Consider the following 17,274-nt stretch of genomic DNA (forward strand, 5'->3'; position numbering starts at 1 on the left):
TGATGAGATTGCGATGACAGAAAACTGCTGAACAGTGAAGTGAGTCTGTTTCGACCCGACAAGCCCCTCGTCTATGAAGCTGTCCAAGCTAGCAGCATAGACTGCTTGGAAGTGTGTTTAGCAGACAGAAAAGGCGTGATGAATGAGCAGTCGGAGCTGCTGACACAGGCTGCGGGATTCATTCTGCACTCCACCCCTGCGCGTGATACTCTAGGTAGTGGTGACCTTAGGCATCGAGCGGGGTGTGTCGGCAGTCAAGTCTTAGAACCTTAGCAAAATTCTCCCTTCTCCTCGACAGCACGAAGGCCTGTCGATGCTCGTACTGACATAGAAAAAGTGGCATGTGTCTGGATTCAGTTTACATGAGCTGCTATCTTGACGCTGATTTACACCACGACGTTGATGTAGCAACCTTTACTGGGCTGATCAGCAGCATGTTGCATCGTTCTTGGTCCATCTCAAGTACCCTGGACGGAACCTGCATACGTCTCAAAATCTCGTCTCATCACCGCATCATCATGAATTCTCAGTGTAATCAGAAACATTTCTAGTAATCTGCATACTAATCTCAGTTAATTCTTTGCTGTAGCTACAATCGTTCTACCCTCCAACTTGCCCGCCCCATCAGGGAATCTGTGTCTCAACCGCCTGACCATCGTCTGTACCGCCTGCTCCAAGTCTTCCTCTGCCATGGTCGCAGTCACCGCCTTCACACTCGGTATATTCGCCAGACTGAACCTCGTCATCGCCTCGGGCTCTTCAAACCCATAAAATACCTGCACCTCTTCCACACTCACATCTCTGAACCCTGCCTCCTCCAGCCGCTGCCTGACAGCCTCGACAGACGCCCACGGCGTCGGAACACGCGTAAGTTTCGTGCCCGGCCTCACTGTGTTCAGCACGTCCTCGATGAAATTTAACCAGTTCGCTGAGCGGAAACTGGTCATCCCGAACACACCCCCAGGGTTCTTCAGAACCCTCCTGATCTCCGCGAGGACGTCTCTAGGCCTCTCTACCGTGAAGAGCAGCAGGCCTGCTGTCACATGGGTGAATTCATTGTCTGGAACGCCCGCTGTCACGAGGTCCTGCGCGTCCCAGACGGCCGTCTCCACCCGCTCCCAGATCTTGTTCCCCTCGGCGATTTCGGTAGCTTTGCGCCTCTGGACCGTGGTGACCATTTCCGAATTGAGGTCCGCAGCGACGAGGCGCGTGTGAGCGGGAAGGTCAGCGCCGTAGGTGTCTAGGAGGCGGCCGAGTATCTGGGCGACACCACAGCCGAGATCGAGAATGGCAGAGGATGAGGAGAAGGGAAGGATATGATTTGTCTACACAGCAACCCCCCCCCCCCCCTTCGTAAGCATGTCCTTCCTGCTTTGGAGGGAAATGGGGAGAAGGGAGGAGGTGGATCTCATTACACACCTTTTGAAGAAGCTTCTCATTCAGAGTGGTTGTTGGGCCGTCGAAGGCCCTCTTTAGAAGGGCAGCCGAGGAGGCATCCCAGGATTCTGTCGCAGCTGTGGGAGAATGAGGGTTAGATTAGTGGGCTCGATTGTGAAGCTGATAGGCCCCAGCCTTGAGAGAGAGAAAAAGAATGTGATATTGGACGTACGAATTAGTGCTGGAGGCATTTTATGACATTCGAAAAATCCAAGGGGATCATAGAGGAACAGGCAATGTGGGCTAGGTACCAATGGAATCTATAGTTAAAGAGGGGAAATCATCACTTTGGAGGGCAGGACGTATCTGTTCGCATGTCAGCAAACAGAAATCGGTGTTATCAATCCGAGCGACCCGCATCCCATCAGCCGCCAAGAGCGAATGCAAGTGCTACGCAGTTGCTCACGCAGTATAAGCAGTTGTCTTTAACACTCCGGGGTTGGAATCCTTTTCAATACACTATGCCTCTTTGAGTTGCTGAATTATATTCCCAAACAATATCCTAAATGCCTTCCTCTGAGGCCCTTGGCAGTCACGATGGTGGCACACGGAGACCAAGCGTTCGCTCCATTAATCAATTACTCGCTACACATTCTTGGGGATGGCAATAATCCAGCTCCCTTTCGCGATACAGCCAGAGAGAACACGCTCGAAACTAAGAAATCATTTTGTATGATTATATGGGGGGCTCAGAAAGGCTGAGAAGAATGACCAAGGACTCTTCGAGCTCACTGATGCCATCTCATTTTGCTGTTAGATACAGTAAGATGCGAGAGATTGGAGGAAATATAGAATGGACAGGGAAGAAGACAATTAAGCCTCAAAATACAGTATGTTTGTCCATAGTCAGTATTATGAGTTGAGCAGCAACCATCTAGATTGTCAAGCCAGGCACCGTTTGGAGCCAATAAGGAGTGCTGTGCCTGTCTGCTCTTTAAATGAAGGACTGAGTACAATCTAGGTAATAAACCTGAATGCATGTCTTCACCTGGAATTCTGATCTACTTCTTGTTCGTTTCCTCCTCCACAGGACAAAACCATAGCATAGAAAGGAATCACCAGAATTGGAGACGGAATTGCTGTGAAAAATGTAAGAGTTTCTCTCACTTGTGATGCAATCTATTACTCGCCATAGCACAGAAAAGAATAGCGTATATGGTTCTGTTGCCCGAGACATAAGCTGTGACAGCATAGTCTGAATTGTATTCCGATAAACTCGCGTTATACTAACACCAGAGGTTGATTGCCTTGCAACGCGAAATCATGAGGTCATCTTGAAATTCACAGACACTCAGGGGTGGCAGTGACAACGCTTCTTGTCATGTAAATTCCGAGGCCCCATTTGACTGCGCCCGTTGTTCGTCTCAACCAAAAAAGAGGATCCCATAAGTCTCCCTTGCATGGCTGCCTTCTCACCTCGCCCACGCTTGCAATTGAGTGGAGCAAACCACAAATCCAGTCCTCAACTTGCACTGACCTGTTCTTATCGGCCAGACTTCCAGCTGCTGATTATGGTACATGCAAGTCCTTGCTATAACCACTGATTGTATAATACTACGTTGTATTAGCACGAACATGTGGATCTCGGAATGATGTGTCTTTACTCACGATTCTCAAGCGATTTCCAACAGCCGAGTCCTCAGGTACCCCATCTCTGACAATGATTCTCATCCCATTCTCCCCCTTTTGATCGACCAGCACAATTCCTGCTGAACGTACTTTACCCGGCCACGTGCTCTGGAATATTTAGCCAGGTAGTAAAATACTACGTATGCTTGCGTTGGGTACGTTCCCAGGCCCCAAGTCACTGACGATGTGGGAGACATTTAGGCTAAAATGCCCAGTTATAGGCCATTCGTGGAGACTCGATGCCCACTCTATCATTCAAAAGAGTAAGTAATACTTGACTGAGTAAAAGTGCTCGACCCATTCCATGTAATTTCCCCCACATATTTCTTAGCAGATTATCTGGGGGAACACTCGACTCTTGTTCTAACCCCAACCACCCCCGCATGACCATGTGGAGAGAATGGATTCCCCGTTGTAAGTCTGGGGAGAACCACAAAATACACCGCCGGCGTCGGTCTCAGCAACACCGAACACGATCATGATGCTGCTATGGTAACAGGAGAAATACACACACACCTATAATTACAAGGGAATTTCTTTCCTCTTTTCAAGTACCAGGAAACCCTGACAAAGACTGCAGGGAAATTCAACAAGGCAATGAATAAGATAGAGAGAGAAAAAGAGAGAAAAAGAGGAAAGTCATGGCTCTCCTCCTCCTCCTCCTCCTCCTCCCCTGCAAGGGAATTCTTTAGCGAGACGGCACATGGTGCCGACCCAGCAAATCATGATTGCATCCGAGTCGTGGGACTCTTTGTCCGTGGGCTAGATGGATGACCTCAGTCCCTACATACTGTAAATCCGGGCTAAAGATACTGCAATAATTAATGAGAATAAAATAAATAATAATAAATACTTCCTCCCCTTTTAACCTCACCATCCTACTCTCCTCCCCTCCCCTTCTTTTTCCTCTTCTTTTCTTCGGTCTACCATCAGGTCTTCCCCCTCCGACCATGACCATGCTGTGCAGACTCCTCCTCCCCCTCCTCCTAATCCTCGCAGCAGGCCCAGCCGCGGCCGAGGATGGTCTCGCTGCCTGGCTCCGCTACGCACGCATCCCCGACGCAGCAGACCATGTCAACAGCATCCCCTCGACCGTGGTGGCCCTCAGCACCAACCAGTCCAGCCCCGTGTACACGGCCGGCGTGGAGCTGAAGCAAGGGCTCCTGGGGATTCTGGGCAAGTCCGTCTCGGTGACCACTTCTCTTGCCCTCTCTTCCTCGCAGCAGCAGCAGAACGCCTCGACGTCTTCCATCACAGTCGGCACTTTCGACGCCTACACCCAGGCAGGCGGTGCGGCTACCACCGCCAACACATCCGCCCTTCTCCTCCAGGGCGATGGGTTCTGGCTCGACACGACACAGGACGACAACGTCCTCATCCTCTCCCACACGGAACGAGGCGCCCTCTACGGCACCTTCACGTACCTCGCAAAGCTGGCCCAGGGCAACTTCACGCCCGTCGCCTACGCCAGCAACCCCAACGCGCCCGTCCGCTGGGTGAACCAGTGGGACAACCTCGACAGCAGCATCGAGCGCGGCTACGCCGGGGCCAGCATTTTTTTTGCGGACGGCGTGGTGCGGCAGAACCTGAGCAGGGTCGCCGACTATGCCCGCCTGCTGGCCTCGGTGGGGATCAACGGTCTGATCGTGAACAATGTGAATGCCGACGAGAACATGCTCAACGACACCAACGTCGCGGGGCTGGGCCGCATTGCAGACATCATGCGGCCCTATGGCGTGCAGGCCGGGATCTCGCTCAACTTTGCCAGTCCCAACGCCACCCTGGGCACCTTTGACCCTCTCGACCCGGCCGTGCAGGCGTGGTGGACCAACATCACAGACTACATCTACCAGACGGTGCCGGACCTCGCAGGGTTCCTGGTCAAGGGGGACAGCGAGGGCCAGCCCGGTCCCCTGTCCTACAACAGGACGCTGGCCGAGGGCGCCAACCTGTTCGCCAGGCCCACGGCCCCCTACGGCGGCGTCATCATGTACCGGGCCTTTGTCTACAACGACGAGCTCAACGAGACGGACTGGTACGCGGACCGGGCCAAGGCCGCCGTGGACTACTTCCAGCCGCTCGACGGCCAGTTTGACGACAACGTCGTGGTGCAGATCAAGTACGGCCCCATCGACTTCCAGGTGCGCGAGCCCACCAGCCCGCTCTTTGCCAACCTGGTCGACACCAACGTCGGCATCGAGCTCGAGGTCGCCCAGGAGTACCTGGGCCAGCAGTGCCACCTGGTCTACCTGCCGCCCCTGTGGAAGACGGTGCTGGACTTTGACCTGCGCGTCGACAACCAGACCTCGCTCGTGCGTGACATTGTCGGCGGCCGCCGCTTCAACAGGACCCTCTCTGGCTCTGCCGCTGTCGTCAACGTCGGCATGAACGCCACCTGGCTCGGCAGCCACCTGGCCATGTCCAACCTGTACGGCTATGGCCGTCTCGCCTGGGATCCTGCTCTCGACCCGGAGCCCATCCTCCAGGACTGGATCCGCCTGACCTTTTCGTCCGACGACACTGTTGTCGACACACTCACTGAGATGTCCATGTTGTCCTGGCCCGCCTATGAGAACTACACGGGCAACCTGGGCATCCAGACCCTGACCAATATTCTGGGCAACCATTATGGGCCTAAGCCTCAGTCGCAGGATGGAAATGTAGGCTGTCTCTCTCTCTCTCTCTCTCTCTTTTCTTTCTCTTTTCTGCCCCCTCTTCTTCCTTTATTGCATACATTTCCATCCTTCATCTCTTGACTGACTCTTTTTTTTCTTTCTTCTTTCTTTGCCCTTCGTTCTAGGGCTACTGCCAGTGGACCCGCGCAGGCCCAACAATGGTAGGCATGGACCGCACCGTCTTCAACGGCACAGGCAACGGCACAGGCTACAGCGCCCAGTACCCGCCCCAGGTGTACCAGCAATACGAGGACATAGCCACCACTCCCGATGACCTGCTTCTCTGGTTCCACCACGTCCCCTGGACCCAGCCCCTCCACTCGGGCACCACCGTGATCCAGCACTTCTACGACGCCCACTACGCCGGCGCCCAGACCGCTCAGGACCTCGTGCGCATGTGGAGGTCCCTCGAGGGCCGCCCCGGCGTCGACCCCCAGCGCTACGGCGAGGTCCTGCACAGGCAGGTCTACCAGGCCGGCCACGCCCTCGTGTGGCGCGACAGCATCGTCGACTTCTACTACAACATGACCTCCCTCCCCGACGCCCAGGGCCGCGTCATGCACCACCCCTACCGCATTGAGGCCGAGGACATGACCCTCGACGGGTACGAGATTCTCTACGTCGAGCCATTTGAGGCCGCCAGCGGGTACAAGGGCATCATGACCACCACCAACGACACCGCCGGCACTGCCACCGCCCTGGTTTCCTTCGACACTGGTGTCTATGACCTCGCTGTCAACTACTTCGACGTCATCGGTGGCAGGGCCCGCTGGGAGGTCTTCCTTGGGAATAGGTCCGTCGGCTCCTGGGTCGGCGATATGGAGGACACTCTAGGCCACGCCCCGAGCCAGCTTCCCGATGAGAGCGCCGCCACCAGGATCACCTTTACGGGCGTCAGCGTCACCAAGGGTGAGGAGCTCAAGCTTGTGGGGACCCCCGAGGGTATCGAGGCTGCTTTTGTGGATTATGTCAGTTTCCTGCCGCAGGGAATTATAGACTAGAAAGAAAGAAAAGAGAGAAAAGCCACACACCTTATTTGGGTATGGCCGAGACGTAGGAGTGCAGGGGAGAATAAAGGAAAAAGAAAAAGAAAGAAAAAAGGAGAAAAGGGAAAAAAAAGTGATCCAAAGTTCTTAGCGTGCAGTAGCAGCTTCATTGCTTGCAGACCCGTCTGTCAAAGTAGCCGGTGCTTTTGGCTCTTGTGCTTGTGCCTCATACCTAAATTCCAGTGTCAGCTGTCCCTTTTCTTCTTCTTTTTCTTGTCCACCAAGAAAGTACACATGTTCATCGCACCCCTCAATAAAACACCATCCAACCAACCCACATCATGGAGGGTGGTGTCGTGTTGGGGGGCGGGAAAAGGGGGTCATCCGCACATCGTGTTCCCGCGAAGATCTGAGACACGGCACCCTCATCAGAGACATGGTGTCTGCACTTTGATAGTGAACTGTACCGCTCGACCGACCCCCGCGCCGCTCACGCTCAAAGTACACGTTACACCATCACGGTCACACTGCATCGATCGGTGGCACAGGGTGTGTAGGTTGTGGCGCCCTTGGCATCGGAACAACGTCCGTTGCTGCCCGGCAAAAAAAACTCGATGCCAATTTTCTAAAGTTACCCCCCGTGTATAGACTGTCATGGCTTGTACATGATGACGCAGTGTCCGCCCGCCCACCCTCCAGCTCTCTCGATACGAGCACGGCTGCCAGGAAGGAGGAAGGGAGCGGTGCGAGGGCGGAGAGTAGTCCCAATATGCAATATGAATGCCAAGCGAAAGTGACGTGAAGAAGATGAGACAAAAAGAAACCCAAACCATCCCAACAAGAAGATCACCCGCCCATCCCGCTGACCATGACCGGACTGGTACCGCGCTTAGGAAAAACTCCGAGCAAACTCCAACCAAAATAAACGAAACGACAACGGAAATAGAAACCGTCCACCCCATACAAAGTCAGTAAATACAACGCTATAGATCCCCGAGTAGATAGATGGTAGATGCAGAAATGAAGGATAAAAGAACACGAAAAAGCAAGACGAAACGAAAGAACAAAAAGGTGGAGGAAAATCATTGTCGACCAAAATAACACACGCCATTTTACTCCTGAGTAGCTATGCTTTAAAGACAGGAAGCCAAGCTGGATCGCTGAGGCTGGTATTTTCGAGAAGCGAAGCTGAATATCTGGCCTGACAAGCCCAGCGAGGGCCGAGAAGAAAAACAACGGGGCTTGCCTGGATGCAATTGATGAAGGTGGGCGTGTTGGTTGATGAGGCAAGTTCGTAGGATAGGGTGATGAATGTGGCCTGGTCGTATGTCGAAATGAGGGGAAGGATGTTGGCGATGAGTTGACATTCGCTAGGCGTAAAGGCTGATCAATTGCGAAACATCGGGAGATGATCAACAGCACAGGACATCGCATCCCATGCTCTTGGCAAGGTCCTGCCAGTCCCAGACGCGTCCCCATTCACCGCGCGCCATGCAGCCCCAGACTTCTTCCAGGAGCTCATACACCCGCTCCGAGTTCCTCAGGCCCGTGTACCCCTTGACCGTCTTGACAGCAGCCCGTATTCGATCCTGTTGTGTAGGGGAGAAACATGCTGTGCCAATGACGAGACATGGGATTAGGAGAAGCTTCTGAGAAGGGTCGCTGGGCTTAAACGAGTCGAGTATGGAGAGTGACTCCTCAACGGCAAGAGTGATCCTGGGGTCATGATTGGGGGGATGGCGGGAAGGCGGGGGCGAGGTGGTGCCGTGTTGATACTGGCGAGTCGAGTCGAGGCTTGACGTGTGCTGGTGGTGTCTGGCGGGAGGAGGGGGAAGCGGGGAGATGCTGTAGTTGGCGATGGTGTGGCGACGAACAGGCTGGGGATGCACAGTTGATGCCGACGTGCGAGGCCGCATGGACGGCGAGGAGCAGCTGCTGTTGTGTCCGGAAGTAGGAGGCGTGTGGGCCGCTCCAGAGCCGGCAGCAGAACCGTGAAACAGGGACACGTTCGCCGACGACGGTGGAGACATGGGCGAGGGCGGGTAGATTGTGCGGAACAGATAGACCCACATCATCTGCTTGTATAGAAGCGAAACACGATCTCTGCTGTCTCCGGGTGGCCAGCATGGCTGCCAGTCCCGGATCGCTGCATCGATCTCGGCTGCTCGATACAGACTTGTGTAGTCCACAACAGGGTCCACGCCAGCGGCCATGTTGGATCGGATGGTGTCCCTCAGCGAGGTGATCTGGCACAGGTAGTTGAACAAGCCATCTGCGACACCCAGCAGCCGAGGGGGGTGTATGCTGGTAATAGGTGCCCAGTCAGCCGAGGCCAGCCTCGGAGTGAGTGGCTGAGGAAAGCGGATGAGCTCGTCGGCAAAGATGTGGTACTGGAAGAACTCCATGATGAAGGAAAGAAAGGCGGGGTCCTCTGGCGGGGAGTGTTGGATCAGTCTCTGGTAACCACCAAGGTGCACCCTGTGCTCGCCACGGGGGTTGCCCTCTGCAAGTGCCTCGAGAAGCAGGCAGATCATCTGACCGTAGCGGGCTGACAAGATGGTCGAGTACTCTGGGTCGTCCCTATTAGCGCCCTGGGAGCGGGCGATGTCCTCGTAGAATTTTTCCATGGCCTTCTCATGGTGGTAGTCCGACCTCTGCCGGAGTGCCTCGAGTGTGGTGTTGGGATTGTCCTTGAGGATCTTGAGGCCGTAGGGTGTTTCGAAGTCAAGATGTTTGCTGGCAAGTGCGAGGATGGAGTGCATGAGGCCCCGGTGTTTCGTGGCAATGGGGATGAGCAGATCCTTGAATGCGTTCTTGTGCTCGCCCTCGACGGTGAGGACTGTGCTGAGGTGGGCGTGGTAGTGCTTCCAGAAGATCATGTCCTCTGCATTCTCCAGGCCGTGGAAGAGGGACTGCATGGTGATGACAGGCAGGGGGTTGGCGCGGTGCGAATGTCCTGAATCGGCCTGGTCAGCATACGAAGTCATAAGTCGTCACGCCACCACTGGCGTCTGCGTACGCACCTTCGGCAAGTCTATCCTTGCCACTTCTCCATATCTGCTTCTCCGGATAGCCCTCACAGACGACGGCATTCTTCTCGCAGTTCATGCCTGGAGGAAAATGTTAGCCTGGTAGCCTCGACCATTGCGGGGACGAGAACTTTGAGACACGTACATCTTGGCTTGGCCTCGTCGCACTTCTTCTTACGCTTCCTGCAGGTTAGGCACCCGGTCTTGGACCGACCCTTTGTGATCTTGTTCGAGGCAGAGGCAGGGGCCAATGGGTGCTTTCGAGGTCGGCCTCTAGGGCGCTTCGGCTTCGGCTGGGTCATGGTGGGACTGGTGTTGCTCGGGACGGGGGTCGGAGGGGCCTCTTTGATTTCATCCAGGCGGACGTCCTCTTCCATCGGCTCGACCTTGGGCACGGCTAGGCCGTCGTCCGAACCAAAGTCAAAATGAGCGTCAGGGTCGGCCAGGACATGCGTGACGTGAACATCGTCAGAGTTCTCGGGGAAATCTATGCCCCACAGGTCGGTCGTGGAAGACGAAGAAGCCGAGTGCGACATTGGTGGGGCTTGAAACGACTCCGTAGCAGACGAACAGGCGCTGTCGTCAGTGGACGGACAGGCAGGCCCATCCATACCGGTGCTGATGGGCGACAACTGCCCGTTCATGTGTCGGGCGGTGACCGACGACGAGCTCGAAGTGGCAGACGTCGAACCGGATCCCGAATCAACAATGAAGCTCGACGACGCAAGGCTCGGGTGGGAGTGGTCCAACCACTGGGGAGAACGAGACGGCATCATGGGGTGGTGGCTGTGGCTGCTGAAGTCCACGCCTCTACCGTTTTCAGCCGTCCACGATAGAATCCTGTCCTGAGCAGTCATGCGCCTGGAGGGGTCCATACTCGGCGAATGATAACAGATTAATCAACCAGCCAGCCAGCGAGCGTCTAGGCTGTGGCTGATCTGGCTTGAATCAGGACAATGGTGTGCAAAGGGGGCTCTGGTCTTGACAGATAAGACGAGCACTGGGAATGAAGAGTGTGAGGGGGAGAGCAATGGGTGGAGGAGGTAGTGGAGGAGGATATGAGGAGGGAGGGAAAGAACCACGAAGGAAGGCAGACGAGTTGACTATAGATGAGAGAAGAGCTGTGTTGTCTGCCGAGAAGAAGGGGAAGGAAGAAGAAAAAAAAGAGCAAGAAAAAAAGACAGGGTAGAAACAGCCCAGGTGTGGTTGGGCAGTCAATCACGATATGTGTGTTTCGAGAGGTAGGGTGCTATGTGGTCGTTCCGGCGGAGAAAAGACTGGGCCCTGCCTGAGATGCAGTATGGAGTGGAGCCCAAATGGAGACGTAGCTCGAGATGCAGGCGAGGCAAGAGGTTGGCGCGCAGTAACGTCGTCGAGTCGTCAAGTGGTCCCTTGGCCGATCTGAAGTCGCAAGTGGGATGGGGCTGCGGTACGAGAGGTCAGGTTTACCAGAGCGGCATCGATCATGAGACATGAGATGAGGATCAACCTGGCGGTATTCAGTCTGGTCTGGTCTGTCCTCTTCCTTTCTCTTCTTCTCTTTCACGGCAGTCTAGATGAGTGAGAGGGGGGAGAGGGAGAAAAAGAAGGGGGGGGAAGAAGACGGCAAGGAAGAGCAGCCAACGATGTCTCTCGTCTTGCCTCTGACGGTCGACTTGTCCTCTAGGTTCCCTGGTCGTGAAGGTGGTTGAGGTTGGGCCCTAGTCAACAGCCTCGTGACTGCCTAGGGAAGCAGCGTAGAGGGATATTGGGAACAGGGTTGGACTTGTCTTGCAGATGCAGGCCGTTGTGATGGAACGCTCGAGAGGTCGACGGGAACACGATCATGAATATGGTGTGGAATGATCCGGTTGGAGGGGGAGGCGGGTAGAGATCTTATTGTGGTAGTCCCCCTGTCCCGTGTGTGTGTGCTGTGTACCATAGTATGTTGTGCGCCCTGCCTGTCTCGCCTGTCCCATTCTGCTTGAGGGAGAGAAGAGGTAGGTATCTGTCGTGAATGGTAACCCGTACCCGGTAGGCCGTGGACCCTGTACGTACTCTACGCCCTCGCTCGAAGCCGCCCATGTCCCTGTTGCAGATAATCCTGCCCTCGTCGATACCCACTGGTGACATGACCAGGGTAGTCGAGAAGGAGGGGTCGGTGGATATAGCTGATGCCATGCTAGAGATCGGTTGGCTGGCTGGGCGGTTGCGTGTAGACTGCGAATGGTGCCAGGTGTCGGATACAGGAATATTTACTGGAGACCACCCAGATAACATCGATGTACCGTAATAGGCCGTAGCAGAGCTTTGAGCAAGGCTATCCTTGACGATGCTACTCCAGCCCTTCTGATGCGAGAAGGGTCCTCGCCCAGGTCTGACGACATTATTGAGGAAGGGGGGGGGGGGTGACAGGAGGGGTGTGTGTGTGGAATTTCTCCGAGATCTTCCGTCGACTCTGTCTCTGTTGGAAGGGTGGAGATACTAAGCAAGTGCTTGGAATGATGAGAGCGATAAATTGGTGGTGGTGCTGATGATGGCGGTGAGGGCGAGAATGAAAATGAGGACGAGACGGAATGACAGTCAGTGTCGAGAGGTAAACGTGGTGATATGTTGGGAGGGGAGGAGAAGAAGAAGAAGAAGAAGAAAACAAGAGGTACAATCTCTTACTGCTCACCTCTCTTGCTGCTTCCTTTTCTTCTCCTTCTTCTTCTTCTTTTTTTTCTTCTTTTTTTTGGGGGGGGGGGGGGCAAGTACACTGAATATATTGAATGCGGGGTCTGGGTCTCGAGTGGAAGGCGCCACGGGGTTTCCCGTCTTTCCTTGCTTTTTCCCTTGGCTTGGTCACCAAAACTCCTACGAGGTGTGCACGGTGCACGGTGCAGCTGGTGGCTGTCCGCACCTGATCATACAGTACCATACAGTGTGAGGCTGCACTACTGTGGTAGTACATACTATAGTACCTCCTTCCATTCCTCGACACAGGGCATATTCAGCAGCCACGAGACGATAACGCCTTCTCTCACTCGGTCTCTGCATCTTTTCTTCCCACTCCTTCTTGTTCTCCGCTCTCTTCATTCTATCTCGCCAGAGTCTAGACCCATGTCTCATGCCGGCGACGGTGCAAACATTCCGCAGACAGGTTGACTGCATACTACAGCCACCCCGCCAGGTTGAAATACTATGTACTCTTCCTGCGATGGCTTTTGCTTGGCGCTCTCCTTCCCACGCTTTAGACCTATAGACCTAACGCTACTTGGCAGGCCGCATGATCTGCAATGCACTGCACGCTCGTTTCAGTTTAGGCCAAACCAGCACACCAAGTCCTGAGGCATGTGAACGCTGGGCAGCAATGGCCCGGGGCGGTACACAGCATCAGGCTCTTCTCGCGCTTTGCGTTGAGAACTGGCTCTTTGGTACAGAAGCTCGCAAGACCAGACAGCGTCCAGTCCAGTCTATGACGAACCGCCAGACCATGATTTCAGCCACGTCGCCAATGACTTGGACTGCAGCCATGGAGTTTATTTTTCTTGGTGGCCGTGCTGTCATCATGTTGTGCCGTAGCATGCTGCGCCATGCATTTCAGGCACCATTCTATCGTCCGCCTTGGAGAAGAAAAGTCAGTGGACTATCTACTTTAGGCTTGAAACATGTCCAGATGGCGAGCTGCCAGCTCAGCTATGCCTGCCCTCGACGCCGTCCCTTTGCAGTGTCTGCAACTGCCGCTAGATTTGCTGCAGAGGAGCCTGATGCTGGGCCGAGATGCATCAAGGTGTGTTGAGATGGGCTGAGGCGCCTTGAAAGATTCTTCCTCGACATAAGCTCTCTCCCTCCGATTCTGCATATGTACTATGTAGGGCCCCTCGAGTTCCCCCACCTCTCCCCCGTCCTCCTTGCCCGCTTCGTCTACGCCCCGCTAACATCTGTCGTACATACATAGAGGGTACATTTTTGCGTGTCCACACATGCTTGGGGCCCCAGCGTGCCCCTCCTTTGTGCCCCTCCACACCTTCTTTTGCATCCCCCCTGGTCGTTGCAGGCTGCACAAGTGCACACATTCCAGATTTGCAGTGGTCCTGTCGCCGGGGTTTCAGGGCTTTTCGACAGGGTCGTGCGCCAGGCGCTGCTCCGTGCACCAGGCGCTGCTCCGTGCACCAGGCGCTGCTCCGTGCACCGACAGGGCCCCCAACCAACCGACCGTTTCTCCTCTCCACTGGTGCCAGCACACGATGGATGTCCTGGCCAGAGACACGAAATCGCGGCTGATCTTGGCTCCATCACGAGTGCAACGCATTATCACCATGACCAGGAGGCTCGCACCTCGAGGCAGTTTTTCTCTCCTACCACTGGAGGCGGAGGCTTGCAACTAACAGTATGTATACAATTTCACCTGGCCAGAACGCACCCAGCTAGTCCAATACCTTGGGAAAGTTCGGCTGTTCGACGAAGTGATGATAAAACCCGTCGGGAAGCTTAGCGATTCCTGTTCTCCCTCTGCTCGCTTCAGCGACGCTCGAATACACCTGAGTGCCATCGTGGGCTTCATGCAGTAGGCGTCTAAGCTCATAACGGCATTTGGGCGACAATTCCCCAGGTCTGACTCGGTGGGAAAGCAACAGCCCCCCCTCCCCAAAAAGAAACATCATCATGGACCGCGTACAGTACATACATGCCAGGTCTCTGTAGCATGATATTATCTAACTGCTCCCATATTTTGTGGTGATCATCCCGACATACCCCGGTATTGTTTGTCTAGACTTTCACGGGACATGCTTGGGTTGCATAACGTCTTGAGACTCGTGGCCAACAACCTCGAATCCTCGGAGGCACGTATCGCATCCCCGGTCCTGACCTCCCTTGGTCGAGGCCAGCTCGGACTGGTTGGTGGCTGAACCCTGTTTTTGATGCGCCACACCAATCTCTGCCTCGAGTCTTTGGTTCTGTCAAAAATAGCTCCGAGCATCCTTTCCTGTCGTGCAACTGCAGGCTGGCCTCCTGCAATCTTGAGGGGGGGTCTGGTTCAAGCAGGCGACCACCTGATGACTTGGGCCGGCCATGGATGGCTTGCCAGTGAGCTGGGTGCTGGTCAGCTGCGGAGACAACTGCCAATTGCGGCACAGCAGAGAGCCTCAATCTTGCTCTGCCGCTCCAAGGTTCGATACAATTACGCATTGATCCATGACCGCCTTGTGCGCACTGGGTGTGCCCATTCGTCCTTTTGACTCTATGTCAGAGCCCGGAAAGGCCGCCGAGAGGCGAAGCCGTTCCGCAGTGTGTGTGCAGATCGCCGAGTACCGCCAATGCGCCACGGCTTTTTGCGGCGCGAGCACCTGCAGCTGCGTAATTCTGAGGAACATGTCTCACTGCTGAACCTGCAGATGAGGGTCAAACAACGACCAGGCGCCGCTCAAGCTCATCTGGAACGTCTCCAAGTTCGTCACCGAGCGAGTCTCACGCCCATCTTCTGGTGCCTTAATACTTGCACACGGCTCCGTCCTGGCAGTTCAGACCTCTTGCATCTGCGAACAGGTTGTGGCAGGAATTTACGGCCGGCCTCTCGGGCTGCGCTATGGAGCAGACTGTGACCCTGGCCGGCTCAGAGTTGAGATTCCTATGCTAACTGCTGCCATGGACAAAGGAGCTTGGAAGAGGCTGCCTCCCGGCGCCAAAGATTCAGATGTGCGACAAAGAGTCCAGAGGCTGGCGTGACTAGAGAAGGCAAGGCAGAACTTTGCTCATTCCTGATCATGCACGCCATGGTTGACAAAATGGTTACAACACTGCTTGGTTCTCAGGGAGACGAACTGAATGGAAGCCCCCCCCCCCCGGGCCGCGGCGCAAACCCTTTTGCCCTGGACTTAGTTGGCATCGTATCAGACGTCAGAACAGTACGACAAGGCTGTCTCGACAGGATGTCCTGGCCAAACTTTGTCCAGTCGCCGACCATTCTCCCGGCTCATCTGCGCTGCATGAAGTGACGGTCATGCTGGCGAGATCTAGTCGGCGGGGGCTCGCAAGCAAGGACTGGGGGTGGGCGGTCCGAGTCGCGACTATGGTCGATCGCCATCCCGTCGATGGCCCTTCCCGACACCCTGGAAGCTCGGATATGTGCATGCCCGGACCCTCTGTTGGGTGCTGGGATGCTCCCAGCCTGACAAGTGTCGGTGGCATATGGGAAGGGTAATTAAGTGCCTGCATTGATGCTCACCGCTTCTACATTCCCACCAAAAGCAAGATCGACGTGGACCGGGAAGTCCATGAACCGGCTTGCTTCTTGAGGTCATCGATGGGACTTGAACATAGCTTACGCTCATCGATAACTGCACCAGCCTGCATCTGATGCTCAAATTCTTTGGCAGAGTCGACACACTTAATGGCGGCGCGCCCCCACATTTCGCGGAGACTCAACGGGAATGCACGGCAGGGCCTCCCTAGTTTCCAATTCTGGATCTACCTGCAGAGACAGCGGCACATATTCGTCTTCGACTAGAATTGAGTTTGCCAGGACGTCGTCGCTACTACGTAGTATGCCAGCCATTCTATGTCGCAACGCTACTCAAAATGCAAAACAAGCTGCCAGGAGTCGAGACATGAGCGTTGAGTCGTGACATTTGGGAAGTTGCGAATTCGGAGACTCGGAAAAATGCGATGATATAACAGCAGACCAGAATGCCGCACTCTTTATGTGTTCTGGTGATTCTATACTTCACAGCGATTGAGCTGCGGCATTGTGCTATGACCAAGCATTGAAGAACAATCGGAAGGCGCCTCGGTCCAACAGTTCTGCACCATGATCTCACAGGCAACCTCCTCGTTCATCTCAAATATGCCAATCTTGCACATGAGAGACCAACAGGCTAGGTGGCCAGAATAGGTGCTCTACAGTCAGGACGCTGCAAAATATCCCATTTGCCCACGTCAAGTGGCGTGCTTTCATAGTGTCGAAGAGGGTCGCTATTGTTTTGATAGGAATCCAGCCAATACCGCTTTGCATTCCTACTAACCTTTACGCACACAGCTAGGTAAATGATGGTCTCGGTTATGCTTCGTTCAACACCTGACAACGCGCTGCTGTCTGAGACTGATAATTGCTAGTTGTCTTGCAACTCTCTTCAGCTTTGTGGTGTATGAGACACTTGACAAATTATATAAAGTACCAGTCTGTTGGCCATTGCAACGACCATGCTATCTTTTGACGACTTTCTCAGCTTCTCGAAAAATTGCAGATCCAGATCCCTTTTTGAGCAGTAACTAGTGCTGCTTGGAGACTTAGTCACAATGAAAGCCTCCACCACCACAACCATTCTTCTTGCCCGCGTGGCGTTCCCTACTGGTCGCGGCCTTGGTCGAGGTCCCACTCGCATGCCCAAAGGACTGGATCTTTGGTCCTTCGCGCTTCCTCCGGGAATGTGATCGCCGGCTACCACGTCGAGCTGCCAGACTACGAGCCAGCCGCTTGACTTGAGCATTTCAAAAAGACGAGTGTAAAAATTCTGCAGGTTGCACGAACTATGTCGCCCACAAGGTTGAATTATTCGA

At 54.6% G+C, this 17,274-nt stretch overlaps 3 protein-coding genes across 3 annotated transcripts; 1 reads left to right on the plus strand and 2 right to left on the minus strand.

Moving 5' to 3' along the window:
* Positions 1-755: 755 nt before the first annotated feature.
* M406DRAFT_28179 (uncharacterized protein) lies at positions 756-1,313 on the minus strand (the record flags this gene model as incomplete). The annotated part of the gene is made up of 1 exon (XM_040918454.1): positions 756-1,313. A coding segment is annotated over one exon (558 nt), but the record flags the coding sequence as incomplete, so codon positions are not given.
* A 2,523-nt stretch (positions 1,314-3,836) lies between these two features.
* On the plus strand, positions 3,837-6,742 carry M406DRAFT_64282 (family 67 glycoside hydrolase; the record flags this gene model as incomplete). The annotated part of the gene is made up of 3 exons (XM_040924873.1): positions 3,837-3,858; positions 4,066-5,726; positions 5,867-6,742. The coding sequence occupies 3 exons, from the start codon at positions 3,837-3,839 to the stop codon at positions 6,740-6,742; spliced, it is 2,559 nt and encodes an 852-aa protein (XP_040774084.1).
* A 1,397-nt stretch (positions 6,743-8,139) lies between these two features.
* M406DRAFT_48426 (uncharacterized protein) lies at positions 8,140-10,292 on the minus strand (the record flags this gene model as incomplete). Its single annotated transcript, XM_040924365.1, has 3 exons — positions 8,140-9,618; positions 9,707-9,837; positions 9,902-10,292. The coding sequence occupies 3 exons, from the start codon at positions 10,290-10,292 to the stop codon at positions 8,140-8,142; spliced, it is 2,001 nt and encodes a 666-aa protein (XP_040774085.1).
* Between the last annotated feature and the right edge of the window lie 6,982 nt (positions 10,293-17,274).

Source organism: Cryphonectria parasitica (genome assembly GCF_011745365.1).
Source record: "Cryphonectria parasitica EP155 unplaced genomic scaffold M406scaffold_6, whole genome shotgun sequence".
In the NCBI taxonomy this organism is placed as follows: Eukaryota; Fungi; Ascomycota; class Sordariomycetes; order Diaporthales; family Cryphonectriaceae; genus Cryphonectria; species Cryphonectria parasitica.